The sequence below is a fragment of the Xenopus tropicalis genome, chromosome 1 (assembly GCF_000004195.4).
Source record: "Xenopus tropicalis strain Nigerian chromosome 1, UCB_Xtro_10.0, whole genome shotgun sequence".
NCBI lineage: Eukaryota > Metazoa > Chordata > Amphibia > Anura > Pipidae > Xenopus > Xenopus tropicalis.
The window spans coordinates 118,029,974-118,054,009 of NC_030677.2; the positions used below are offsets into that span (position 1 = coordinate 118,029,974).

Genomic DNA, 24,036 nt, shown 5'->3' on the forward strand with positions numbered 1-24,036 from the left:
TTTTTTTCTGTTCCTTTAAAGAGAACTCAATTTTCAAATTGTAAAATATGAAGTTTTGGTATATCTGTCTGTAAACTATCTGTAAACTTGCTTCTTACCTGTACAGATTTAGTACAACATGTCAGTTTACTTGGCAGTGATAGGTGGACTAAAAAACACCAAATACTGTAAGGGCAATGATACATGATGAGGTTAGTTAATTAATCTCATCTAGCAGTGGCGACTAATATCCTCTGAATGCTTTTCTACCAGCTGAAGTAACCCAAAGTTTCCTTGCAAGCAACACATATGTTTTCCTGCTGCCTATTTACACTAAGGGGCACATTTACTAATCCACGAATCCGAATCACTAATGGGAAAAAATCGTATTGGAAACGAAAATTTCGGAAGATCGCAAATATCACGAAAATGCTTATGAAAGAATCGTATTAGTCATGATAATATCGTATTGGCGATCCGAAAGTCACGAAATTTTCGTACCGAACAATTGTAAACAACGGTAAAACCTTTCCGATTTTTTCGTGCAAACGTCCGAAAAAGTCGTGCGCCATACGAAAAAGTTGTGCGCCATACGAAAAAAGTCGTGCAGACGCCCGAAAAAATCTGCGAAAATAAGCTTGGAGCATTCGCATGAATGCTCAAGCATTCGTGCTTTTGTAAATGTGCCCCTAAATCTCTTGTAGGAAAGCATTCAAAGATTAGTTGTCACTGCTAGAGGAGATTAATTGTGGGGCAACTAATCTCCTCATATGTCATTGCCCTTACGGCTATTACTCTGTAATTCACGGTATTCAAAGTTATATGACCTTCAAAGAAAGAAAAATCTACAGAAAATCTAAAAGCACACCAAACAGCATTCAAGTGGTTGAAGGCAATAGTGGGGGGTATGACAGCAGCCAAGCTGTAACTTTCAAGTTTTTGCCCATTGTCAAAAACACAACTGATTTTTAAAAGCAAAGGAGAGGTACTCTTTAGAAAGATTTTTTTAAAATACTTACAAAGCAAAAAAATACATTCAAAATTGCATTGCAAATGTTTATTAACAGTGCATTTTAGCTTGACACAATACTTTACATTGAACAAAAAATGTTAATTCAGTGATTCAGAGTCATGTGAACAATTATTTCTTACAGTAGACATGCCTGCTGTCATCTGAAAACAGCCACAACCGAATCCCGCTAGAGTTCAGACATGGAATTCAAAACTGCAGCCAAAACACACTGATCCTTCCATATGTTCTTTAGCAAGTCTTGCTGAGATGATAGAGTTGTAGCCTGGGGCAGGATCTGAACATGACCTAAACCAGTGTGCAAAGTGAAATGTAGAACTTCAGTACAGTTAATGTAGCAGCTTCACTGTATACACACAGAGACAGTCAACAGCCTGGTCATATATTTTTTGTTAGGTTACCCATAGAGCTTTGTTGATTTTGTTGCTGAATCCCTGTATTGAAGACAACAGTGGCCTGCTATTCATGACAGTGCTTGTAGCAAGACCTTCAATAGTAATACAATGTTCTAGACTTAAGACATGAAACAGCCAGTTAGCAAAAGCATAGCAAGAAATGAAAATGTATTAATTAATTTAAATACAAAATATCTGCGATACTTGCTGCATTATAAATAAAAAAGATATGTGTTGAAATGCAGCTTTTTTAATGCCTTCTTTCCCCTCAACATCACTTTTCGACTTTTTTGCTAAATTGCACCAGTGCAGTTACCAACAGCAACCAATCATATCTTTGCTTTCATTTTCTAATTTCTTTATTTTCAGTTTCGTACCAAATGCCTAATTTTGCTCCCGCAATGCCATACTTATTATATCATCCTCAATTTAGCACTGATTATAAATGTTACCTAACTAAAGTTTCTACATTGTGGGAAGTCCACAAAGCACAGCAATCCTCAGAGGTAAATATATAGCAATATGCTTTCATAAAAAGAAGTCCAAATTACACAACAAAAACACAGAACGGAAACTGAAAGACCTTAAATGTATTGCACATAGAATCCCTACAGCAAGGTCTTAAAAGAAATTTCTCTTGTATGCAAACATTTAAGATCCGTAAAGGCAGAGGCTATCGTAAAAGTACTACATTGGACAACACAAAGATCCTATGAATTGGGAGAGACCACATTCTCTGGTAGCTGAAAAACTGAGAGAGCAACATATAGGGGCTGATTTACTAAGACACGAATTCGAATCCGAATTGGAAAAATTCCGATTGGAAAACGAACATTTTGCGACTTTTTCGTATTTTTTGAGATTTTTTTCGGCGACTTTACGACTTTTCGGAAATTACCGAGACTTTTTCGTTACCAATACGATTTGTGCGAAAAAACGCAAGTTTTTCGTAGCCATTCCGAAAGTTGCGCAAAATCTGGCGATTTTTTCGTAGCGCCTTTTTTCGTTAGCTTAAAAGGCGCGACGTTTCGCGCAAGTTTTAACGCTACGAAAAAATCGCTATTTTGCGAAACTTTCGGAATGGCTACGACAAACTCGCGTTTTTTTGAGCAAATCGTATTGGTAACGAAAAAGTCGCGACAATTTTCCGAAAAAAATAGCAAAATACCGATCATTACGAAAAAAACGCAATCGGACGCATTCGGCCCGTTCGTGGGTTAGTAAATGTGCCCCATAGTCTGCTAAATATGCTATAGCAACAGAGGCATATGAAACTTATCAGGCCTTTCAATATTATATAATATAAAGAATATTAAATAACACTTTAAAAGTTTCAGATCTGGTATTAAACAGTTTCCTATAAAAAAAAAATACCTTGCATGTAGTTGGTATAAGCTTGTTATTGTTTTTTTTGTTTTTTTAAACACAGACCTTATGAAGCTCTCAGTTTACAAGTATGCTTTACACTGTAGACCAGTTTTTTTAGCCATTTAAACATGTGCAAATATTGTACAGATTAGAGGCAATTTGGAGAAAAGGTGAATATTTAATTTTACAATTTTAAGTAAAGCTGGAATATTGTAGCAAAATAATTTGATTTATTTAGTAGAACTCATACATCACTGGTTTTAGGGATACAATGCTGGTGCTGACTGAAATAGACCAGCGAGGTCACCAAACACCTTTGTTAGGAGATACTGTGCTAAAGCGATTGCATTGTAATGAAAGGGACAGGAAAAGTCGGAGTGATTTTGCTTGAGCAATCATAAATCTAGCCCATAATGTAACAATTTCTGAAACTGGATTTTGAGTTGTAAGTTTACTGGATTTCCAATTCCAATTAATTAAAATGGTGCTACAAACAAAGGGTTATACAATGTTATTTATAGATTAGTTAGCAAATCATTGCATTTTGCATGCATTAGCTTTTTTGTTTTTAAATATTTTCATTCTGTATTAACAGTACACAATAACTTCTGTTGCATATGTTTACCTTGTAAAAGTGTATTGGGGGGGTGTTGAGGGAGAAACAGCGACCATCTGTTAGGAGCTCTTCAGTTGGTCTTGACAGGTGACAAATTTAAATAAAAAGTGCTTATAAAGTTCAGAGAGATATATACCATGTGTTGTAATCATAAAAGGGTGACTGCAAGACAAATTATCTTATGCTACTTATCTAAGAAGGCTGGAATATTATTTAATTATTCTTGTGCCAGTTTGTGGGTACCACTGTAATAAATATACACAGTAAACATACACAGTATTATTATTAAAACATATTTATAAAGTGACGATATTTTCTGCATTACAGGTATGGGATCCATTATCCAGAAACCCGTTATCCAGAAAGTTCAGAATTATGGAACCGCTGTCTCCCATAGACTATATTATAAGCGAATAATTCTAATTTCTGAAAATAAATTCCTTTTTTCTCTGTAATAATAAAACATTACCTTGTACTTGATCCCAACTAAGATATAATCAATCCTTATTGGAGGCAAAACAATCCTATTGGGTTTATTCAATATCTAAATGATTTTTAGCAGACTTAAGGTATGGAGATCCAAATTATGGAAAGATCCCTTATCTGGAAAGCCTCAGGTCCCAAGCATTCTGGATAACAGGTCCCATACCTGTACTGTACAATAAATGGGGGTGTACACTGAATACAGATTACATACAAAAATACAACCAATGCAAGAGGTAAAGAGAGCCCTCCCTATATTTTCGCATATCACTTGCTATAGGCATTTTCTGCCCAAAATAGTATTGTTACCTCTAACCAGAGTAGCTTGCACCCATAGGGGGTGGAAACAATTTTGCTATAATAGATGCCCTTTAAACCCAAGGTGAAAAACACCAGTTAAAACAAATAGAGCACTTCCAAACATTGCTTGCATGGCTGCAAAAAGAAATGCATGCTGACAGGCTGTTCCTTGACCAAACTGACCAGTGTTAATATTAATTGGACCTTAGATTGCAGGCTCCAGCTTCACAGCACAGCAGAATATGTTGTCTCTATACAAAGAATAAAAATAATATTGCCCGATGAGCAGTGGTTGTACAGGCCAAGAGCAGACAGTTTCCTTATTTATTAAGAAACTGAATATAAAAATTTTTTGCAAAAATGTGTTAAAAAAAACACACAAATACCTTTTGCCCACCTCCCCCCCCCCCCCCAAAAACGTAAAAAATCTAGCTTTGAAGTGAAGGAACCGTAAAAAAAAATGCCTGGGACAGCTCCCATTGACCTATATATGATAATCAGTGCAAAAAAATAGGAATCACTAATCAAAAATGTGACCAATTGATAAATCTGCCCCTAACTGATCTGAAACTGTGAACCTGCTGCTACAGAAAAACAGGCCCAGTCTTGATAAACATTTGCATTGCCCCTTCTGTTCCAAGTTTAAAGTTGCCTCATACACAGGACTCATGTGTTAATGGAATGACTTGATGAGCATATTCCAAAAAGAATATGAAAAATATTATGTAAATGTCTCAAAACAGCAGCATCATTCATAATTCCACTAAAAGTGTATTTTATGAACAATTGCATTTCCATTCCTCCAGTGAAGTTTCACACAAATGCATTACTACTATAAAACTCATCTGGCAAACTTTATACTACGGGGCAGATTCATCAAAGTACGAGTTCGAATCCCGAAATGGGTAAAATTCGGATACGATAATTTCTGATGATCGGAAATGTCACGAAAATGCTTACGAAAAAAATCGTAATAGTAACGATAATATCCTATTGGCGATCTGAAAGTCGGGAAATTTTTGTATCCAAACGATTGTAAATGGCGGGAAAACATTTCTGACTTTGATCCTTCTGTGCATGTTTTTGGAAGCCTCCCATAGGAGTCAATGGCAATCTGCAGCTCCAACCTAGCCAAAGGAAAGTCACGATAACAAAGCTTTAATGAATCCAAAACTTTCGCACTCGCTGCAACAAATACGATTTTGTTGTGTAAAATTTGTCTCAAAGTACAAAAAAGTTGCGCAAATTAGAGAAAATACGTAGAAAATACACACAGTTCTATAAATTTGAAAAAATACAATTTTTTTTTTTATTCGGAATCAATCGTACTTTGATAAATGTGCCCCTATATCACAAATTATGTTTTTTTAGCAAGAGGGGTTTTTGCATAAAACTTGACTAGAATCAAAATAACTAGCAGACTGTGTATAAGGAACCCTGGGTGATAGCTGATGTGGTCCTACTCCTCCATGAAGTAAAGAAATACTGACAATAAAAAATTGAACCCTTTTTAAATCTATTATAACATTGTTACTGCATGTTTTTTAAAGTTTTGTCTTAAAAGTATTTGCCCTATGCTTTTACATTACCCCATGTTCCTCTATGGGGGGCTGCTAAATTTGTGCAGCAGGAGTGCGATAGCATAAGAAGCTATAGCTGGCAGGACGAGAAGAGACAGTCAGGTTGGCAAAATAATCAGGTTTACCAGCTTCAAGTAATGATTACTTACAAAGCAGCCCTATCAGAGCAAAACAACCAACATTACATACAGGTAATTTTTAGGGGCCCCTTCATGAAACCACGATTGGAAAAAATTCGGATAACCACGATAATTTCGGATGTGCAAAAATGTCGCAAAAATTCTTTTCTTGGTCGTTCAAAATTATTGTGGTTGCGATTCGAAAGTCCTGATTGTAAACGGCTCGAAAACCTTTCTGGCTTTGAAACCTTCAATAGATAGTCACGATACCAAAGCTTGAATGAATTCTGAAATGTTACTAATACTTTTTCGCAGGAATTAACGCAAACCACGAAAAAGTCGCGGAATTTTAATGAAAATATTGTCGATATAACGAAAAGTTCTATGAATTAGAAATAATGTTTTTTTCTCAAAAATAAAAATTGTGGTTTTTTGAATGGGCCCCATAATGTCCTTCTGGGGCCAAGACTTTTTAGCACTTAAAAGGGAACCTGCACACTTCAGAGTTAGGACCAGAGTAAACAAAGCACAAAAGGGTTGGGCAAAAATGTAGTCAAAGACAAGCTAAGATCAAGGTGGGTAGCAAGATCCAAACACTATAAGAAGGCTTAACAAGATTTAGGTAACAGAAGCCAACTTAGGAAAGTGAACCCTGCTGAGACAGTGATTTTTTTTTTTTTTAAGTATTTTTTATTGATTTTAACTGGAAAGGTTAAAGGAAAGTAGGAAAGAGGGGATAGGAAGAGGGGAGCTGGACAGTCTCATTCTTCATTCAGTGGTTGTTGCTGGAGAGTCAAGCCATGGGGACCAGATGCCTCCAAATTTGTTTATACAGCCTCTGGCTAAGTAGGTAAGTTTGTATAACTGTATTTGGCAAGTGTTGGTGGGGTTGGGCCCATTCTGTGCATGGCTATTGTCCATTTGTGTACAAGTGTTCGATATGTTTGATCCCCAATTTAGCCCAAGTTTCTGCTTCTGGGAATGTTGCAAAGTGCTTGAGGTTAGTGTTGGAGACTGAACAGGAAAACTGTTATTTTAGCTTCAAAGGTGCATAACCAAACTTTGCTTCTGTGCAAAACATGGTGTGCCCACACATGTACAGAGGCAGCCTGGAAACTGCCTGAGGGGTAAGAGGATGCATTGGCCTTCTTGTTCACCCAGCGACTTCATTTGGTCATTTTCACCCATTGAAAATCTTGCCATTGCACAAAAACTCTGGGATCATTTTGTGCCACTATGAAAAAAAAGTATGCAAAATTACTTTTGCTGAGTATCACCTTCATTTTCCTCTTCTCTTTATCCCTTTTAATCACTAAATGTTTGGTTCTTGTCTACAGAAAAAAAAAAAAAATCTGGGACCCTCAAAGCACCAAAGAGTATGTTAGTTTGCACAAATTTTTTTTTGTTGTTAAAACTGGGAGTAAAGCACGGCAGGCATTGCTGGTAATTACCAGGAAAATGTTTTTTTCTTCTATTTCCCTGGCTAGCTTAAGATTTGTGACCAGAAAAAAAAATGACTTCTAACCATATATTACGTGTAAATGCTCCAATAGAGGCTACTGCCGTACCTTGGCACAAATAAAAGCTCCACTGACCATACAAAATGAACTGCTTATTTTAGTCAACTATTGGAAAAAGGAGGTTTGAAAGCAGCAGGTATGGGCAGCAAGCACGAACTAAAAATGTTTTGTTTTGTTTTGTTGTTGTTCTGACAAACATAGCCTCTAAGAGAAAATAGTCAGCAAGCGCCCGCGGCTTTCCGCGGCATCTACAACCTGCCGCCTAATCCTAGCGCCTTAAGGTTGTGACTCCGCCCCCTTGCGCGTCACCACCCCGCAGGCAGCTACGCACAGCGTCCATTTCTGACGTCTCACTCTCGCGAGATGAGATTTACGATGTGTGGATGAGCCAGCTGTCAGGAGCTGAGGAGCTAAACATTTGGACGGAGTTGCGGGAAATTTAAACAGCTATTTAGAACTGCGAGCTTTGTTGGGCGGTATGTAACGAGTATTGTAGGACATGAAGGCGTTCTATGACCACGTATTGGCTGAATTATTTTATATAGTTTATGGAACTCTCAGGTGAGTTCTAATATTTATTTTTTTCCTCAAGGGGTGTTTCATAATACACACTAAGCACCATTTATATAGCCCTTGTTGTAATTTCTAAGTCTATTACGGGTCATCAGTCCGTTATCCTGCTGTATGAGCCCAATTGTAATTGCAACTATATATATAATAAAAGATGCAGAATTTGCTATGGCACGGTAACCAATAAGATGTTTGCTTTTAAACAGCTGACCAGTCACTGCTTCTGGATGATTGGTGGTGCTGGGTTACTGCGCCTGGGTAAATTTAGTGCCTTTTATTACATAACCCAGTGCTTTTACCATGGAACTCAATAGTGAGGGGCTTTTCATAATTTCCTTATTACTGGAAGGGCCTGAAGCCAATGAAATACTTGCAGGAAATGTTAATGGATGAACAGCAAATGAGAGTCAGTTACCAATAGGGGAGCAGAAAGTGACTGTGATAGCTTCTTACAGGGCTGACAGGCCCAGCCCAAGTTATTTATATGGGCCCCCATGCACACAAACACACAGTACCAACATTTTGCCCACATTCCTTGTATTTGCAATTCAGAGCTGATGTTACTCTATAATAAGAATTTCGTATCAAGAGTTCCATTGAGTAATGTGTTAATAAGTTATTCAGTTTATGGGGGGTGGCACTAGATTTTGCCCTAGGTTTAACCCCTTCTTACCTTTGTACCCCTGCTCTCTGCTGTCATTGCTTGATATGAAAGTTACATAAGTTTTTGCATAAGTTACATTAAAGAAGTAAGCCTTTTTTATCTTTAAAATTACTGTAAGCAACCACCAGAATAACATATCTTACTCCTTGCATTCTGTCTAATCTGGTTTCTGATTTATAAGTTGAAATCTCCAGCTTTCTGGGAATGCATAGGGAGTCAGGCAGTTATGAATTTACCTTTTTATTTAATTCATTGGTGGTCAGTCGAGTTTGTCCTTGCAAAGCTTCCATGCATTGTCTTTTGCTTGATATGCAAGTTACTTAAGTTTCTACGCAAGTTATGTAGTTTTCTAGGCATTGCTTGCAGAAATTACATAAATTGCACAAGTTTTGGAGTTTATGGAGTTTGTGGAATTTATGCACAAGTTATATAATTTGCGTGACTTACGCAATGTGACCAGGCCCTGCACAACTGTACCCCTTCTCCCCCCTGAAGTTGTTAACATTGCATACTCATGGAGTGGAATATGCTAGGATCTGGCTTCTGTATGATGTATGCATCATTTTATATGGGCGCTGCTTTGACAGCAGTGCCCAAAGCAATGGTATCTGTATTACTTTATCATTTTAAGTCATGTTATTACCAGGAACATACTGCAGTACCATGTGTTGGAGTCTTTCACCAGCTTGAGTACCAGTGGAATACCAACAAAATTGTCTGGTTTCGGGCAGAAAATCGCTGATGCTGGTATTAAATATGCCCCCCCCCCCCAGGTAGTGTAGCAGGCCTGTGATGAGTGAGACCCAGGTCTGGTTGCCAGTCAGTGGGTCTGTGTTGGGTGCTTGTTGCCTGATTGGATCAGCACTGGACTCTAGCATATGCCCAGCACTCACTCCCTCATACAGCAGAAGGTTTAGGGGAGACAGATGAGGTAATGTAAGGGGGCCCAGGACCAGAATTTTTTCCATGCTCATGGGCTTGCTGTTGAACCAGTGGTGTGATGTCTTGGAACTTTTAGCTCTTTTAGAAGTATTGAATTTAGAGAAAATTGAAAATCCAAATTTCCCTGCGCTACCCTCATTACACAGTTACCGTAGGGAAAACTCAAAAAAATTACGACATGGTAACGCAGGTTAAAAAGCCTGTTTACAAGAATATTTAGAAAATGGTGAAATGAGAACCAAGTTTTTAGCAACCTAGGTTTCAGTAAAAGGACCAGTAACACAAGAAATTAAATTGATGGTGCTTACCATATTCCACAGCAGTTTACAGTGATTATACATCATTCACATTAGTCCCTGCCCCAGTGGATCTTACAGTCTAAGTTGCCTATCACATTCACAAACTATGGTCAGTTTTATCAGGAGCCAATTGACCTGACTGTATGTTTTTTTCAAGTATAGAAGGTAGCTGGAGTACTGGAGGGAACCTCCAAGCATAGGGAGAACATACAAATTTCCTTTCTGGCTGGAATAAAACCTTCAACCCCAGCACTCCAAGGTAGCAATGCTAACCTTTGTGCCACTAACCTCTATAACAGGGGTCCTCAAACTTTTTAAACGGGGCCAGTTCACAGTCCCTCAGACTGTTGGGGGGCCGGACTATAGTTAGTCCTCAAACTACAGCCCCCCTGCCCCCACAGCATCCTCACCTGTCTGCCTCAGTGTGGTCCTTTGCCCCAGCACATCCCGTCACCGCATCCCACCAGCCGACGCTAATGACGCCTAGGACATGGTGACATGACACGCCGAGGACCAAGCTGGGGCAGAAAAGGTAGTAGCCAGGGGTGAGGATGCAGGCAGGAGTAAATGCATAAGTTATAAGTTTATGCATAAGTTATATAATTTGCGTGACTTACGTGATGTGACCAGGCCCTGCACAACTCTACTTCTTCTCCCCCCTAAAGTTGTTAACATTGCATATTTCATGGAGTGGAATATGCTAGCATCTGACTGATGTATGCATCATTTTGTATGGGCGCAGCTTTGACAGCACTGCCCAAAGCAATGGTATATGTATTACTTTTTACATAGGAAATGTGTCTTTAAAATGGCCCTTTTCCTTTATGACTGGTATTATTTGTGAAATTAAGAGGTTTAATGTACTATGTACTTACATACTAACCAGATACATATTTTACCATGGCTCTGGGTAAATAGTGTGTAACGATTAGTCTGCACCTTATATAGTCATGCACAAATCACTTATTGCTTTATGTTGTGCATCTGTGAGAGACCTTGCACATGCCTCCATAGTGTAACATTAATGTGGCACTCCTGAACCCATCTTATTAACACAGTAAGTATTGTCTTTCAAAGTAAAACTGACTCACATGCTTACATGTTTTTAGGACTTTTTAAGAATGAGCTGCTTTAACACATTTCCGTGATTTTACATTTTTCTGGATTTTACATAATGTTCTCCTGGTCCCCTGAAAAATGTAAAATAGGTGTTATAATGTATCTTATTACCAGTTCTGGAAGTATTAAAGGACTGTTGTTTGGGGAAACATGTGTTTTCAAAATGCATCCGTTAACAGAGCTTCTCCAGCAGAATCCTGCATTGAAATCTGTTTTTCAAAAACACAGATTTTTTTATATTTAATTTTGAAATTTCACATGGGGCTAGCCATATTCTTCATTTCCCAGGGTGCCACAACCATGTGACCTGTGCTCTGATAAACTTCAGTCACACTTTACTGCTGAGCTGCAAGTTAGAGTGATAACACCCCCCCTCCCAGCAGCCAATCAGCAGAACAGAGTGAAAGGTAGCAAGATAGCAGCTCTCAGTAGATATGAGAATAGCACTCAATAGTAAGAAATCCAAGTCCAGTTTGGGACTCCTCCAGTTACATGGGAGTAGGAGTAACAATAGGTTACCTGAAAGCAGTTCAGGCTGGCTCCTTCTAAAAGCTCAGACTCAGGCACAATGCACTGAGATGGCTGCCTACACACCAATATTACAATTAGAAAAAATACATTTGTTGGTTCAAGAATAACATTTAAATGGTAGAGAGAATTATTTTCTATGTAAACAATGTAATTTAGAAATAAAGAGTGCACCATATTAATCAGGACAGTATCCCTTTAATTTAATTTAGGGTTTTCTCATTTGGACTTCTGTATTAGAGCTTGTGGGATTAAGGCCTTTCCTAGTGACCGACTGGACCCACAATCACTTCCCATATTCAAATGTGAATTAGCACCATCCCTGAGCTGCAACCAATCCACAACACCAGTAGATTATAATCCAGTGCCTGCTGGAATCCCCCACTCTGCTTTAAACCCCCACTACTGCAGGATCATTCTGCACAAACTGCTGTTTTTACTCACTGTGGATTTTCACAAAGCCTGGGAGACTGATTTCCTTGTAATTGTAGGTAAAACACTGTGCTCTCCAAATTATTCTTCTATGTACAGTAAAAACTGCACCTTTGAATTTATATTATAAGGCACAGGATTTCTCATCTATCTGTTTACACAAGAATATCAAATAAAGTCAATTAACCCAATATGCAATTTTTTTTTAATCATTTTAGGATTTTCTAAAGAGTAATCCTACAAGTTATCCTACAATCATGGCAGCAAAGAAAAATTATCAAGAATGCATTCGTAAACTTGAAGAAGAAGTAGAGCACTTAAATGAAGAGTTGTCTCAGTGCCAGGTATGAGGGAGACTTTTACACATTTAAATTTCACCTGCATAATAGCAAAAAGAGTAGCGGTTGTGGTCTATAAAGGAAAAATCCATCTGCCAGTTGTTTCAAATTATTATATTTTGGATAACCTTACATGTCCGCTGCAGCATATCTCCATTCAGCCATATGTGGTATAGAGGGAGTTGTAGTTCCCAACATCTACAGGCTGATGCCCTTACTCTACAAGCTTCACTGCTGTTTTCTTGCCATGTGCCATTGGGTAAAAGGTTAAATGCTTAGAATTAACAAAAACAAAGAACTATTGAATGCCTTTCCTTTAATCATGCATACACTTACTAAAAACCACGTGCAGTCTAAATCTTTTTATCTTAAACTGCAAGATCCTGAATTACAATTCATGTTACTGTCTCAGTGGCACATCAGTGTGTTAAAGGAGTCCCTCTTTTGTCAGTTTCCATTCTACAAAAACACCTTCTTTTACCTGCATCCATTATTAATGAAGAAAATACAAAGAGAAATTATTCTAATGAGGATGATGAAAGGAAAATATTAAATCATTTATTATAATTCAATATGATAATATGCCTTGTGGTAGCTCTGCTTTTGTTTTTTTTGTTAGCAATCTATTTAACCTGTTTCATTTGCAAGTTATTTTATATTAAAGGCTATTGGTTTGTAAAACTCACTCCACTGGAAAATTCCAATATCGGACATAGCTTTCCTTTGTCTATACCTTTCCATTGTTTACATAAAAATGTCCTTTTCATATGACCAGCAAACTGGCCTTTAAAGCAGAACGTAAGTCAAATTTAAAACACTATCCCCTTAGTAATCCTCATAGGGTAAAGTTAGATTGCTATAGTTTATACTCGCCAAATATAAGATGTAAGAATTTATTTAAATATCAAAGTTTCTGCTCCTTTTCCCTAAATTTGCCACCATCTTGAAACAGATTCTGTTCCCTCAATGCTCGTTACTGCACGTGCGCCAATCACCAGGGCAGAACAGAGGAAAGGTTCAGATTTCAAGCATGCACAGAGACTCAAAATTACTCCTGTTGAGGTTCAAGACTGCTGCTGGCAGCCAGCAGGAAGTGCAAGTAGATTTTTCTGATATCATCAGAGGCCTTGCCTTGCCTTCGGCTCAGAGTGCCATTACTCCTACAAGACGCCAGGGTGCTTGCAAAACTGTGCTGTAAGAGATAATAAACCATTCATATTGAATGAGATGTATTTTCCATTAACCTTTCATTGTCCTTTAAGCCAAATTGTTTAGTCCTGACTAAATTAAATATCAGATTTCCATTCCAACTGTAACAATGGGAAATGTGGACATTTATTCTGGCAAACAGACAGTGATTTGAGAGGAAGCAGGGTACAAGCAGAAAGTATAAATTTAAAAAATTACAAGGGTTGCCTTGCAAATGTGAAGAGATTTAATTGTATGTATGTATGTATGTATCTTTATTTATAAAAGGCTACTTATGTACACATCGCTGTACAGTAGAATACATTAATACAAACAGGGGGTTATTAAGATGATAAATACACAGTATAACAATAAATAAACAATAAATAAAAGCTCCAACAGAGTGACTCTAGGAGCCTGTGGCAGGGACTAAGAACAATAACGGACTATAAAACACCAACAACCGTCATGACAAACGCAGACGCAACTCTGGCAGACGAGCTGAACACATTCTATGCTCGCTTCAAGGCTGCAGCTTAAGTCGCTAGCGATGCTAATACTAGCGGTGCTAACGGCTGTAGACAGGAAGACACTGCCAGTACCGGAAGCACGTTCATCATCTCCAAGCATGACGTGAGGAGAGCCTTCAAGAGAGTGAACACCAGGAAAGCAGCAGGACCAGACGGCATCTCAGGTCGTATTCTCAGAGCCTACGCTGACCAGCTAGCACCTGTGTTCACTGAGATATTCAACATCTCTTTATCTCAGTCGGTTATCCCTACATGCTTCAAAGAGTCCATCATTGTTCCTGTCCCGAAGAAACCCCATCCTGCTTCTCTCAATGATTATCGCCCTGTAGCCTTCACCTCAGTAGTGATGAAGTGCTTTGAGCGCCTAGTCAGAGACATCATCATTTCTTCACTAGCCGACACACTGGACCCTCTACAGTTTGCATACCTTGATGACAGCCCAAACCGCTCCACAGACGATGCAATTTCTCATCTCCTCCACACATCACTCACTCACCTGGACACTCGAAGAGGGATTTATGTTAAAATGCTCTTCATCGACTACAGCTCTGCATTTAATACCATAATTCCCTCCACACTAATCACCAAGCTGGAGCACCTGGGACTCAGTTCATTTATGTGTCAGTGGGTCTCCAATTTCCTAACTGGCAGACCACAGGCAGTAAGGATGGGCGGACATATCTCAGCCTCCCTCATTCTCAACACTGGAGCTCCTCAGGGTTGTGTTCTGAGCCCCCTGCTGTACTCTTTATACACCTATGACTGCGTGGCCACTACCAACTCCACCACTGTCATCAAGTTGGCTGATGACACTGTCGTGGTCGGCCTAATCACGAACAACAACGAGACGGCCTACCTGGAGGAGATTGGAAATCTGGAGAACTGGTGCCAGAACAACAATCTCCTCCTGAACATCGGCAAGACAAAGGAGTTGATAGTGGACTTCAGTAAAAAGCAGGAGAGGAACTACCAGACCCCCGTCATCAACAGGAGCCCAGTAGAGAGAGTGGACAGCTTCAGATACCTCGGTGTTCACATCACGCAGGACCTGGCATGGTCCTGTCACATAAACACCGTAGTAAAAAAGGCCCGGCAGCGTCTGTACCACCTGAGACGCTTGAGAGACTTCAGACTGCCCTCCAAGGTGCTCAGGAATTTCTACTCCTGCACCACAGAGAGCATCCTGACGGGAAACATCACAACCTGGTTCGGGAACAGCACCATGCAAGACAGACGAGCTCTACAGAGGGTGGTGCGATCAGCTGAGCGCATCATCCGCACCGAGCTCCCTGACCTGCACTCAATCTACACCAAGCGGTGCTGGACCAAGGCCAGGAAGATCGTGAAGGACCTCAGCCATCCCAGTAATGGATTGTTCACTGTTGCAGTCTGGGAAGCAATTCCGCTCCCTGAAGGCCAACACAGAGAGAATAAGGATGAGCTTCTTCCCGCAGGCGATAAGGTCTCTCAACCACACCCATATGCAGAATTAATACAGTCCTTGAACATCCATGGACACTATGGACACATTCACGCACAATCTACACTCATATCTTCACTTACATGTTTATGTTTACATTCTGGACCATTGCACAAAGTCACTTAAAAAAAAAGGCACCTTAATAAGACACTTTTTATGCATATTTGCATACCATCTTTCTTTCACCAAATTTCAAAATTCCTATTGTATCTATTGTACAGTATATTTCTATTTTTATTGTATATTTCTATTTTTATTTCTATTTGTATCCTAGTTGAATTTAATTTTCTATCGTATCTCTTTATTCATATTTATTTCTTATACAAGCTGTAATTCTCTTTTTAAGGTCAATGGCGGTCATATAAGCATTTCACTACATATCGTACTGTGTATGACTGTGTATGTGACAAATAAAAATTTGAATAAATACATATAAATAACTACAAATAAATACAAGGTGCAGTTGCAATAAGTTAAGAGTCAAAGACACAAGAGGATGGAGGTCCCTGCCCTGTAGAGCTTGCAATCTAGATCTAATTGAACCTCTTGTCCCCCATATATGATGACTATATGTTTTGAAATGCAACATATTCTCACTAGCAAGTGGCAGGCTTAGTAGGTTGACTTAAAAAACACATAGGGTGTTAAACACTGTATTTGATTTCCAGCTATAATCTGTGGAATGCAACACTGCATTCTCATTTGTTAGTAAAGCATTCCAATTTTTAAGCTTCAGGAGCTTTGTGGACTCTGTGTTGGGCAAACGGATTAGGAGGTTAGTGCATCAAATTGGAAACGAGATGGAAAGGCTGATGTATATGGGGTGACAAATGCAGAGGGTAATTCCACTGGTAAAGAAACATGTGTTGGCTGGAATTGTGGTGGGTAGATACACACAGAAGCTAGTATCTTTGATGTAGAGAGAGCAGGGTTGTATGGATTTTATGTAACAGGGGAATGGAAAGACTGATTTATTGGATGAGAGTGGTACAGATATTGATTAATTGTGCCAAGAATGGCACTCAGGCTTATGAAGTAGGGCAAGTAAGGTCCACAGGCTTATGAGTTGACACAGAACAGACAGAATCTGTATTTGGGCAAGACAGACCACTGCTCATTTTCATAGGAAATTTTATAATTGATGTAACTGTTGAGAGAGAGGGGGGAAAGTATGATAAATGAGAAAAAGATGAAAAAGAAAAGCTGCAGACTGTGGAGGCAAAGCTTATATAACCATAGTTTTTGCAGACCCCAGTAATGTAAATGTTGAAAAAAATTGAACACAAAACCTAAAGCCTGTAACAGCAAAGTGAGCTGCCATTGAAGGTATCAATAAAAGACAAACTCCAACAATGTAAGCTGATTTGTCCTACAGGTTACTCTAGAACCATTACATGGCAAAATAAACCAGATGTTCGAATAATTTAAGGGCTAAGACAGACAAGCCGCCCACATGAATCTCTACCGTCGGCATTTTAAATCCTCCAAATGCATTCCCACCAGCCTCGCAAGGAAACTTTGGGTAACTTCAGAAAGCTGCCTGTTTTTCCCCAAAGGGGATTTACACTATCTCGAAGTATAGTGTCAAAACACTAGAATGTACCCACTGAATAATGCACCCACTGTTGTAAAATATGATAATATTAAAGGGGAACTCCACCCAAACACAACTTAAAGGATTGTAAGTTCTACGGGACAGGGACCTCTATCCTCTTGTCTTTGATTCTTAACTTGTTGCAACTGTACCTTGTATTTATTATCATACTTTAAGTAGCACTTTATAAATAAAGATATACATACATACAAAGGAGAAGGAAAGGATAATTCACTGTGGGGTGCCAACAGGCAACCCCAGTGATTGTAATTGCTTACCTGTTACCATACGCCCTAGCCGGATTACAGTGATAGGTATATTAGGGATTTCTGTGTTGTGTGGGGATCTTTAACAAATTTTTTTTTTTTTTAAATGATTCCTATTTAGTATGTAGCACACCGTGAGTGTTGGTTATAAGTATATTTGAGTGTGTGTGTTATTTGAGCTGTGATGAGTTGTGTAGGCCTCAACTTGGCAAACTTCCTGCAACTCCCGGGACCTTGCTGCCCCTTGGGTGAGTGCTTACCCGGTTGCTGGTGATCCAGCTGGGGAGGAATTAACCAGGAGTCTTGAGATTGCCGATAAACCAAACAAACTTCTTTATTTATTCCAAACAGTATTCAGTAATACAGATTCAGGTATCTCTCCCCAATGTCCAAACCAGGACCTTCTCTTTCTCCAAATCTCCCCTCTTTGGGAATATGCTGTAACCTGATCTAGCCACTGAATGTACCTGAACTACGGACAGTAATGCCGGGAGGTAATAACCTCACTGATTTTCTCGGAGGGGCCTCAAACTGTCCAACTAAATAACACTATCTATCCCTTCACACCTAGGGTGACTATAAAATATCTAACTGAATTATCTAAACTGGCTCCTGTAGCTAACTTCTTAGAGAGGGGAAGTCCCCGAAAGTAAGACTTCATGGGTTATCCCCTTTTATATTGCAGCACCTCCTAGTGGTTACTGCTGAATTGCAGAGGAAACTCTCTTTTAACCTGGAAAGAATAATTATATTACACACACAATTAGGACCACCCTTAGGTGTCCATATCCCACAAGGCCACCCACTGGTATGCCTGTCTAAAGGGGAACCCAGCTAAGGGGCCCAAATCTTGGGGTCCCTACAGGTATTTTACTATTTGCATATTTTCCCCACATATGCAGTGCCACATGGGCATTTAATGAGATCTATAGCATTATCAGAGCAGCTGTTTTTAAACATCCTTAATTGTGTATATTTTTCCCAACGTGTAGTGTGAGTTCCACATTTAGTCAAATTATATTGGCCACAGTTGCCAAAAGTTTTGTTATGTCTTGGTAATATTCAATTTACAGACTTGAATACATAGATATTTTATATATACGTACATTATGTACTGACACATACTTTGCAACCTAATGTCCTAGTAGTATTGGTGATTTTATATTAAACACTATAAATTTACTTCCTTATTGTATGTTAACTGACCCTGTGTCAACAAATTACCGTATATACTCGAGTATAAGCCGAGTCTTTCAGCACTAAAAATGGGCTGAAAAAGTATCCCTCTGCTTATACTCGAGCATGTACGGTAAACATCTGCACACACTAGATGCAATGCGCTCATTGCACGCCCCCCCCCCCCCCGTGGATGACTGTACGATACGCGCCAACATCATGCGCGGTGTGGAGTTTGTTGTGCGAACAGCCACTCCAACACCATTCCCCCCCCCCATGGGCGCCCTTACCATCCGTGCAGACGTGCAGTGTGCACAACATCATGCGTGGCGCGAAGCTTGTTGTGCTCGTTGCCCCCTCGTGGGCGACCTTACCATCTGTGCAGACGCGCAGTGTGCACAACATCGTGCGCGGCGCGAAGCTTGTTGTGCTCATTGCGCGCTTACTGTGCTCGTTACCCTACGATGTGCGCCGACATCATGTGCGACGTTGAGCCACTCAGGAGCAGAGCTGCACCACTGAGGTATGCATGTTGTGCTCGTTGTGCACAGCATTCCCCCCGGCACGACCTTACCTTCCCTGCAGATGGCTACTGGTCGGTGTTGATCTCTCTGGGTACTATACACTAGACCACAATAATTGAGAGGCATGGATGCATAAGTGAGTCAGCGTTGTTGCCTCCAAGCATCCCTCTGTCTCTGCCCAATGTGATATCGCTCCTACTAAGCAGTCTCCTGGTATGAAAGGGCATGCAAGGGCACGTAAGATCAAAAGGGCATAATCCACCATGACCTTTATAACTAGTCCCTAATTGGGCAATGTAGTTCAAATAAACATTGACCTGCGCGGAGCTGCACCACTGAGGGACGCTTGTTGTGCTTGTTGCGCACAGCGCCCCCCCCCCCCCCCCCCCCGTGGACGACCTTACCTTCCGCGCAGTGCGCAGGACATCATGCTCGGTGCGGCGCTGTACCCTTAAGGGACGCACACAAGCACAGTTAGTTCTTCTGATTAAGGAACCAATGGGATGGGCATCAAGCGCGGCGCACCATTCACTGTCAGTGCTTCTGATATATGTGCATTATTTCTGGCAAACCTGGAAGTTCGAGATTAAGTCGCTGCAATAGTTGGGGAAATGGGAACAACTCTAGATATGATATGTAACGAAGGTAAAGTGGTTGCTTTCTTTCTAATCTGTTATCCTCTAGTCATGCAAAGCACACAGCAGGATGGCAAGTACTTGATAATTAGTATGGAAGCTTCCTTAGCCTTCCCAAACTTCCTTTTGTCTGCTGCTGTAGCATTTTTCTTTCCCTAAAGTTATCTATTATTTATTTATCTGTTATTTGATTATTGAAACTTAGCAATAGCGGCTGCATTTCCCACCCTCGGCTTATACTCAAGTCAATAAGTTTTCCAGTTTTCTTAGGTAAAATTAGGTACCTCGGCTTATATTCGGATCGGCTTATACTCGAGTATATACAGTAATATACAGGTATGGGATCTGTTATCCAGAATGCTCAGAACCTGGGGTCTTCCGGATAAGGGATCTTTCCGTAGTTTGCTTTAAGTTTACTAAAAAAAAAAAAAAAAATTTAAACATTAAATAACACCAATAGGATTGTTTTCCATCCAATAAGGATTAACTATATCTTAGTTTGGATCAAGTACAAGGTACTGTTTTAATACTACAGAGAAAAAGGGAATCATTTCTAAAAATTTGTTTAAAACTGAGTCTTTGGGAGATGGCCTTTCTGTAATTCGGAACTCTCTAGATAATGGTTTTCCGCATAACTGATCCTATACCTGTACCTAGATAATCTGAAAAATACATATAGCGGAGCACCACTGATTAAAAATCAAAAAATCTTTATTCCATCTTAATAAAACCTTGAATACATCTCCTGCAAGGACCTAGCGCTTAACGCGTTTCGTAGCCTCCCGCTACTTCCTCAGAAGCTTCGGAGGAAGTAGCGGGAGGCTACGAAACGCGTTAAGCGCTAGGTCCTTGCAGGAGATGTATTCAAGGTTTTATTAAGATAGAATAAAGATTTTTTGATTTTTAATCAGTGGTGCTCCGCTATATGTATTTTTTGGTATAACGTTTCTGGGATCCTTCTGGGAGTGGTTCCTGGCGTGTAGCACACTGAACAAGCGGTAAGTGCTCCTGTGGATTATTATTATTGTTCATGCACCTAGATAATCTGGGCTATGAATTAAAATACACATAACATAGTCACATGCAAAATAAAACTTTCTAGCTACCAATTTAAACAACAACTTAATGCATATTTATGTTTATTACAGTGTAGATATCTTATATGTATCAAAATATACCATGCTGGCCATATTAAGAGCTTGTGTGTGTTTTGATTAATTTACAATTTTGTCAACACTCCATTGGCATATCTTACATTTTCTTTGTAACATGCTGTTGGTAGACTTAAAATACTCAGAGCGCTTTCTGATCAGCAGGCGTGAAACAAGTATACTTGACAATCCTTGGGTATGCTGCAGATGGATTCCTCGCAGGGCTGGACAGCTGGAAATCCTGCTTCCTGTGCCAACTTCAGGCGGGATGTAGAGTTTGCTTTTTAAAGATGTTGTTTGGCTCCTGTAACCATTAAGGGAGCAATTTTAGCGTGTCTATTAATTGTGCCAAGATGTTTGAAAAGCTGTTTAATAATTAAGCAAAATAAATACATGCAAGTCTGAAACACTTAGAATGCTCATCTACAACCAGATCCGTGTATATTGCATTGTTACATTGTATAAAAGGGCCTTTATGCTTTTTTCTGAACTGATTTAGAAGACATGTAAGATAAGTGTTTCTATAGCTTTTTTTTCAAAATAGATGTAGCTGTTGTTTGACAGTGTAGGTATTATACTTATAGTAACTCACTATAAAATGCAGAGATTTTCTCAGCCTTTAAAGTAGACTGAGCATACTGGGCAGAACTTCTTTAAACAATAGGAGTGAATAAGTGTTTTCTTTTAAATGGCAGACTGCAAACCTTGATACTATGGCAAAAAAAATAAATAGACATTGATTTTGAGTTTGATTACTTGAAAATGTCTGTGTCTTATTAAATCCTCAACATGCCTACAGCAAGAGATTTATTTTTCTATTTGTCAATATAATGTATTTTTACATTATATACAGATCTAGAATACTATCGTTTTAGGAAGGAGACCATGATAATGCCATTCAGGTCTCTCTACATACTAGATTCATAGTTACATAGGGTTGAAAAAAGACCAGTGTCCATCAAGTTCAACCCATCCAAGTAAACCCAGCACACCTAACCCACACCTACCAATCTATACACTCACATACATAAACTATAAATACAACCACTAGTACTAACTGTAGATATTAGTATCACAATAGCCTTGAATATTCTGCTTGTTCAAGAACTCATCCAGGCCCCTCTTAAAGGCATTAACTGAATCTGCCATTCCCACATCTCTAGGAAGGGCATTCCCCAACCTCACTGCCCTCACTGTGAAAAACCACCTATGCTGCTTCAAATGGAAACTCCGTTCCTCTAATCTAAAGGGGTGACCTCTGGTGCGTTGATTGTTTTTATGGGAAAAAAGATCATCCCCATGGAAATCTTACATAGAGTAAGAATGGCAATTAACATTTTATTTGCAAGTATGTGTCTGAGATACAATAGTTATGTAAAGTTATGAAGCTTTTTTTTTTTTTTTTAGCTCATTTGTCTTTTTGTTTTATTGTTTTATTTTGTCTTTAACCTTGTTTCACATCCTTGTCAAAGGATCATCCATCTAAAAGAATCACTTCCAAAGTTACATAAAGCATTCTACTCTTAAAATAACGTTTTTTTCAATTGCTTGCACTTTGTTATATAATTTAGGATTTTTGTAAAAAATATTATACTATTTTTCTTGATAAGTCATGCCAAATATTCTGTGTATTCTTCTCTTCAGGCAGACAAAGAATTTGTATGGTCATTGTGGAAGCGTCTACAGGTGGCTAATCCCGATATCACACAAGCAGTTGGTTTAGTTGTAGACAGGTAAGTCTAATTTTCAGTGGCCCAGCTTTTACAATTTTGTGGATAAGTCTTGTATTTTGCAGTACAAATACCGGTATATGTCTTGAAATACTTAAAGGGAACATGGTACAGAATATGTAAAATGGTTTTATGAGATTGGTTCCTGATGTTTGTGCAGTCCTAAAATGTTTGATTGCTTTGAAATTTCACAGTATTAATCTGTTTCGACTTGAAGAAAGTTCTGCACTGCTAACAAAAAAGGCAAAATAAAAAAAACAGATATATATATATTTTTTACATGTTCTAATAAATGAATTAAAAAAAACTAAAGTGTTTGATATTTTTTTAAATATTTCTATGGAAGCATCATGCCCTTCACAGCAAAATTAGAAGCTGCTACATATTTGAAATTTGAATCTTAAAATAAATTTATATATATATATATATATATATATATATATATATATATATATATATATATATATATATATATATGCTTTAGAAAAAGATGCCTCCTCCCCCTCACACTGTCTATTCACTTTGAAAAAGGCTGTGGAGACAGCCGAAACGTTAGTGTAACGTTTGTACTAATAAATGAACTTTTGATTTCGCACTAAGTCCTGTGAGTGCGGCATCTTTTTCTAAAGCATGTTGTCCTGAGTTTTGAAACTGCACCCAGGCATCCTTTGCTCAACTTTGACATGAGTGCCGGCTTTGGTAAATGAAGATATATATATATATATATATAAATTTATTTTAAGATTCAAATTTCATGCAAAAATGTTAATTTATAACCTGTTTCTAAGGAATATATGAATGAAAGAAATAGCATGCACTCTATACAGTATATTTATTCAAGCCAAAGACAGAATATGGTAATAAGGACTGATCTCAACATTTTATTACTTCACAGGAAGAAACAGTGAGCCACTGCAATATAAAATTTAGGTTGTATTGATCAACAACCATCTGTTGTTCAGTAAAAGTATAGGATTTATTTTCCAAAAAGCTTGGGACCTGGGGTTTTCTGGATGAGGGTCCTTTATGTAATATGGATCTGTACTGTAAGTCTGGTAAAAGTACAGGTATGGGTTTGCTTATCCGGAAACCTGTTATCCAGAGAGTTCCGAATTATGAAAGGGCCATCTCCCATAGACTCCGTTATAAGCAAATAATTCTAATTTTTAATTTCCTTTTTCTCTGTAATAATAAAACAGTGCCTTGTACTTGATCCCAACTAAGAGATAATTAATCCTTATTGGAGGCAAAACAAGCCTATTGGGTTTATTCAATATTGAAATTATTTTTAGTAGACTTAAGTTATGGAGATCTAAATTACGGAAAGGTCCCTTATCCGGAAAACCCCAGCTCCCGAGCATTCTGGATAACTGGTCCCATACCTGTAATATAATAATTAAATAGACAGACTATAAGACAGAGTAACTTTGTTTTGTCTGCAATATGGCTTCATTCGCATTACTTAGGATCAATTACAAGG

General features: G+C 38.7%; 1 protein-coding gene and 1 long non-coding RNA gene across 4 annotated transcripts in view; one reads left to right on the top strand and one right to left on the bottom strand.

The window, feature by feature from the left end:
• Positions 1–1,014: 1,014 nt before the first annotated feature.
• On the bottom strand, positions 1,015–1,752 carry LOC116408323. The gene is made up of 2 exons (XR_004220870.1): positions 1,411–1,752; positions 1,015–1,297 (listed from the first exon to the last, which is right to left on the bottom strand). It is a non-coding gene; the product is annotated as an uncharacterized LOC116408323 (long non-coding RNA).
• Positions 1,753–7,716: 5,964 nt separating this feature from the next.
• Positions 7,717–24,036, top strand: part of cntln (centlein) — a 154,250-nt gene continuing 137,930 nt past the window's right edge. For 2 of the 3 annotated variants that reach the window (XM_004910865.4, XM_004910866.4), the window contains exons 1-3: positions 7,717–7,951; positions 12,163–12,288; positions 22,471–22,559. In XM_004910865.4, the coding sequence (XP_004910922.1) occupies positions 12,202–12,288; positions 22,471–22,559 (176 nt within the window). In that variant the 5' untranslated portion in view covers positions 7,717–7,951; positions 12,163–12,201. The remainder of the gene's footprint in view (positions 7,952–12,162; positions 12,289–22,470; positions 22,560–24,036) is intronic. The other variant, XM_002935668.5, reaches the window with a different exon arrangement.